The sequence below is a fragment of the Chionomys nivalis genome, chromosome 5, assembly GCF_950005125.1.
Source record: "Chionomys nivalis chromosome 5, mChiNiv1.1, whole genome shotgun sequence".
In the NCBI taxonomy this organism is placed as follows: domain Eukaryota; kingdom Metazoa; phylum Chordata; class Mammalia; order Rodentia; family Cricetidae; genus Chionomys; species Chionomys nivalis.
The window spans coordinates 20,905,723-20,911,247 of NC_080090.1; the positions used below are offsets into that span (position 1 = coordinate 20,905,723).

General features: G+C 37.8%; 1 protein-coding gene across 1 annotated transcript; it reads left to right on the forward strand.

Moving 5' to 3' along the window:
- Positions 1 to 806: 806 nt before the first annotated feature.
- Positions 807 to 5,252, forward strand: Fcer1a (Fc epsilon receptor Ia). Its single transcript, XM_057769943.1, has 4 exons — positions 807 to 921; positions 2,078 to 2,332; positions 3,889 to 4,146; positions 5,101 to 5,252. The coding sequence occupies exons 1-4, from the start codon at positions 807 to 809 to the stop codon at positions 5,250 to 5,252; spliced, it is 780 nt and encodes a 259-aa protein (XP_057625926.1).
- The last annotated feature ends 273 nt before the right edge of the window (positions 5,253 to 5,525 follow it).

Consider the following 5,525-nt stretch of genomic DNA (forward strand, 5'->3'; position numbering starts at 1 on the left):
TAGACAGTAATATCTAACTCGTAAGATTTTTTTGTGACTAGTATCAGTTATATTTACGCAGTGCCTGGCACCTATCAAGGGATTCAATTAGTACTTACTTTATTCTGCAGTCTCCTATACCCCATGCTTCTAAGATGCAAACCAAATACTTGTGCATTGAATGGCACCTTAAGGAAGCCTGTGGCTCTGCTCAGACCCATGGTCCTCAGCCACCAGATTCTAGGTGTGCAGCTGAATGTGCAATGGGAGCAAATGGGTGACTATAAAATTGCCCAATTTGGCATAACGCTGTTATTATCTCTGGAAAAAGTCAAGCCCAGGCAAAGCTGATGAGTGAACCAGATATGATGCAAAAAACATTTCCTTCTCCTTTTTGGTTTGAAGCCTATTTTTGAAACCATATAGCTCCCCGGCACAGTTAGCACCTGAAGGCACAGAAGCAATGGCTACTGCCACTGGAGGGTCTGGCCAGCTGTGGTTAACAGTGCTGTTTTTCTGTAAGTATGAATTTTCATTAATTCCCACCCCAAGGGGTCAAAATGCATCTAGAGAGCATCAGAGTTGAGAACGTTTGGTTTTGTTTTGTTTTGTTGACTATGCAGCACATATGCAAACCATGGGGGCATTTCTGGGCACTGTGTAGTAGAGAGGAGCAAAGGTAACTGGGCTGAGCATCACCTCAGTGGGAAACCAGGCTAACTGCTTGGATCTTTTCAGTCCTCTGGCATCTATTATAATACAGATAACAATGGAGGAGGATGGAGGAAAGAATGCCCTTCCTTCTCCCCACTGATCATTAAAACTTTATGAATGTGGGTTTCATTCCCACACCTATTCCAGTCTTCTTGCATCCTGGAAAACTGGAGGTAGATGCTAACTTACCCTTTATTAATTTTGCAGCTCTGGCCATCACACTAACGGGTGAGTTCTTTGTCCTTATTCCCTCGGTGTATCTGGACATTGTTCTCTTCTGCTGTTTGTGTTTTCTTATAGCTCTAAATTTTCTTCTTCCCAGAAAGTTTGCTTTCCAGATCTCCCTCTTCCCTGTAATTTATTACCTGCCCCAGAGTTTCCCATATACCATTTTCCCCTCTCAAGCCACCTCCTCTTCTGCTTAAGTCAACAGTCATGTCTGTTCTGATGTCAGTCTCTCTTCTAGGCCTTTCACATGCACTCATCCAACTTTCATATTACTATCATTATTGATTTTTATAATTGTAACTCAGATTACAACATCACTTACTGGGTCTTGCACAATCGATAAAAACTAGGTGCTATCGTAAGTCCCTCAGGTCTGATTATAATGTTCCTTGACTATATCACCCTTTGTCATCACCACGAGCAGTTCTTTAGCTTCTGTTTAAATTTTCACCACATCTCCTTGCTCCTGGAAGCCATCCAAGGTTGACACCTTCTTGGTGCTTTTCATGAGCCTTGAAAATTACAACCATTTCTCACTGCATATATTCACAATTAAATAGCTTAAAAAATTTAGAACTCATTTTTTACCAAGCCTATTTTATATTTTAATTTTAATTAATGCAATTTACTTACCTTGTGTACTAAAGTATACCAGTAATTGTTATAGTCTGAAATGATTGACAGTTGCTCCTGATAGGTTTTAATGAAACTGAGGCTTTAATATTTATCCTTTACTTTTACATTCTGTTATTCAATAATTATTTAGTAAACACTAACTATATATCAACCATTATGATAAGCAATGATTGGGAGAGTCAAGCATAATCTCCACGTAAAAAGCCTACAATTTACGTTTATGAATACCAATTTTGAAGTTCAGAGAATTAGAGTAGGTTATGACATTAAATAATAAAATACTTCACTTGTTTCCAAACTTCTGTGTTTGAACCCTTACTTATGCCTGGACTGGCTGCTTTCTGAGACCACATCACTGTTTACTTCATCCTTTATTGCTTTTCCTAGACGACATCAAGACTAAGCCTTGTTACTAATAAGATAGACCAATTGCTTGACTGTTGACATGTTTATACTTTTGAGACTGGATAATTTTCAACAACTTCAAATTTCTTTATCTTCATAATTTTACTTTTTTAAGCCACTCAGAAATCTGTTGTGTCCTTGACCCCACCATGGATTAGAATATTTACAGGAGATAATGTGACTCTCACATGCAATGCGAACAGTTCCCTTCAAGACAACAATACTAAATGGTTCCACAATGGCACCATTTCTAAAGTGACAACTTCACATTGGAACATTGTGAGTGCCACCATGCAAGACAGTGGAAAATACGTATGTCAGAACCAAGGACTTTACAAGAGTAAGCCCGTGTACTTGGAAGTGACGAGAGGTATGTTCTAGAAATATGAGAATTCTGTCTGTCTTTCACATGAAGAAGGAGCCACAAGAACAGTGGTCTGCAGTCTTTCTAACCCTGCAGCCCTGTAATATAGTTCCTCATGTTCTTGTAAAATCTAGCCATAAAACGTTGCTACTGTTATGAATAATAATATATGTATCTGTGTTTTTCAATGGTCTTGGGCAGTCATTGTGAAAAGGTCATCTGACTTCCAGAAGGGTCGTGACCCACAGGTTGAGAACCACTGCTCTAGAAGCTGGTAGGAATGTAGATTATTTCAAGAGATTTGGGGCTTCTCCCTCAAGACATCTCGGTGATTTTCTTCTGCACCACTCCTTACATCCTCTCTTTTAATAGTCTATTCAATCATCAATATTATTCCTCTGATCTGATTTTTTTTCTATATTACCTAGATGTAGACATGTATTCTGTGATCAAATGCTGTGATAGGCATATGAACACTGCAAAAATCTGTGTATATATACTTGGATCGTAATATTTGAGTAACAATTTGCTCTGAACAATCTGAGGGTCATGAAAGATATCTCTACATGTTCCTCATGTCCTTTACTGTTACTAAAAATAATTCTATTGTTTATTTTGATACAATGAATATTGTTTATTTATTACTTTAACTTCCAAAATTTAATACAACATATCTAGCTATCAGTACATGTTTAATAAAAAAACTGTCTTTCAAATACAAAAGTTACACATTACGTTTTTCATGAGTAGAATGATGTTTTAACATCTCTAAACCCATTCTAAATACAAACTAAACCATGTAGAATAGTCATTTACTGCCTGGTAGTAGTAGACTTTAGAGAAGTCCTCAAAGCATTTTTCTTAAATACAATATGCTTGCACAAGTTAGATATGTTCTCACCCTAAACTCTCCATTTATGAAAGTTTTACAATTCTTAAAAATGATTTTAGCCATAGAATACAGTTCTTTGAACTTGCTGAGTCATTATTAACAAATAATCACTGACTATCTACAAACTCCTAAACACTGATACAGTCCTATATCTTGATACACAGATCTATATAGGGAAAAAGATGGTAAATAAAAACTAAACAAATAGTTAAAATCTATATTTGTCTTTTAAGGAAGTATTTAGGCCAACTATAATTAACAACAGAACTGAAAAGCCTCTGTGAAGAAAGAGTGGACCAAAAATAATTCTCATGAGTTCAAACATTTTTGGAGGAGTATTCTGTGTGCTCCCTCTTAACTAGATCCAGCTAGAAGACTCCGAAAGGAATTCTGGTCTTTGGAATTTCCACAGTGGGCTCAGCAGTAGATTATATGACATTTTATGGCTCCTGACTGACTTTTCTGAGGGAAAAGGGATTCATTGGCATAGATTTCAAGTTATAAACACTATTTTGTCTTTATTCTTTAATTGATAATATGAAACAAGAAATGGATTAATTGCCCCCCCCCATCTGTCTGTGGCTCTATCTGCTCCTCTCTCCCTGCCTTCCCCCCTCAGGACACTTATCCACTGTTAAGTAAATAACAGTAACATATGACTGCTCTTCAGATTGGTTGCTCCTTCAGACCTCTGCTGAGATGGTAATAGACAATGAGTCCTTTGACATCCGATGCCATGGCTGGAGGAACGGGACTGTCCAGAAGGTGATCTACTATAGGAATGACCTCGCTTTCAAGTACAGTTATGAGAACCCCAAAATCACCATTAGAAATGCCAACCTTAACGACAGTGGCACCTATCACTGCACAGGCTATCTTAGGCGGCTGAACTACACATCCGAGAAATTCAGAATCACCGTAATAAGATGTAAGTTGATAAAGAACAAGATAATACATAGCAGAGAAAGAGAAAGTGTACATACAAGCCCGGTGTTTAAAGTTAGTACGTCTGTAATTGTCTGAAACTGCCAATAGACTTGCAACAAGGAGATCCAGGACCTAACTCCACAGCACAGGCCTCATTTGCTAAGTGTTGATGGTAACACTATGCCCAAAATAAAATTTTATAAAGATTAATGAGATAGTTTTGTCAAATGGCTTTAAAAACTGTAAAGGACTGTCCAGACATAAAATAATATAATTAGCATTTAAAAATTATCATGGCTTCTATGAAGAGTGTTTGTATGTATCAAATTGGAAGTGGTTGGGAAGTTTAAGGAAGCAAGCGTACAAAAAGTTTGGCAAGTCCGTTTTAGCTGAGGATGGTGGGGAAGGAAATCAACCCTGCTGCAAGCTGTGTGTGCAGGTCCTGCAGGAGGAGAGTGAACCCACGAGGGCAGGCAGGTGGGGCCTCTATGGCTCATAAGAAAAGCTGTCCTTCCAAAACGTCGTGCAAGAGGGGAACTTTGAAATGCTTACCTTTGAAAGAGGAAATTTTTGCTTTATTTTGGCATTCTCATATCTAACTCTCTCTCTCTCTCTCTCTCTCTCTCTCTCTCTCTATATATATATATATATATATATATATATATATATATATATGCAAGTTGACCAAACTTAGAATTATGCTTTGATGTTTAATTATCCTTGGCTCCATGCTGATTTCTTTTGTACTTCCAAATCATCAGCTCATGGCATCATGTTTCCATGACTTTCAGTGACTAGAAGAAGAGGTAGACAGGGGTTACTGGGAAACATTTATTCCATCAGACTAAGGGTGGAAAATCATGTTTGTGTCCCTCTTAAGGAAGATGGATCTCTGAGCCCCCCTTTCAGTTTCTAATCTGAATTGTACAATTGTTGTATCTATGTTCCATTCTAGTTTACAAAAACAAGCATCATTGGCTACAGTTTCTCATCCAGTTGCTGGTGGTGATTCTGTTTGCTGTGGACACGGGGTTATTGTTTTCAACTCAGGAACAGTTCAAACTAGCCTTGAAGATTCAGAAGGCAAGAAAACGCAACAAACCTTAAAGCTTAATGCCTAACGTAGGCACATAAAGGAACTGATGCCGTTGCTGGCATTCGTAACAGTGATTTTCCATAGCTTCTCAACTGTCAAAGGTCATTCCCAGTATCCACGGAAAAGTCGGTGCCCCAGGATTTGCATAAATGCTTCATTAAACTGTCTGCAGCTGGTTCAGTAACATGTAATAGCAAATGTTCAATAAACACCGGTTTAATAATTTAAAGAATGAGTTGATTCCCTTATTTGTATTTGTAAAAGGGAAGCACAGTTTGAATAAA

What these genes read in the sequence shown, in the direction of transcription:
- Fcer1a (XM_057769943.1), top strand. Translation starts at nt 807, where the DNA reads ATGAATGTGGGTTTCATTCCCACACCTATTCCAGTCTTCTTGCATCCT. An exon ending in TCTGGCCATCACACTAACGG is followed by an intron (nt 922 to 2,077) that starts GTGAGTTCTTTG and finishes TACTTTTTTAAG; the next exon opens with CCACTCAGAAATCTGTTGTG. An exon ending in GTACTTGGAAGTGACGAGAG is followed by an intron (nt 2,333 to 3,888) that starts GTATGTTCTAGA and finishes ACTGCTCTTCAG; the next exon opens with ATTGGTTGCTCCTTCAGACC.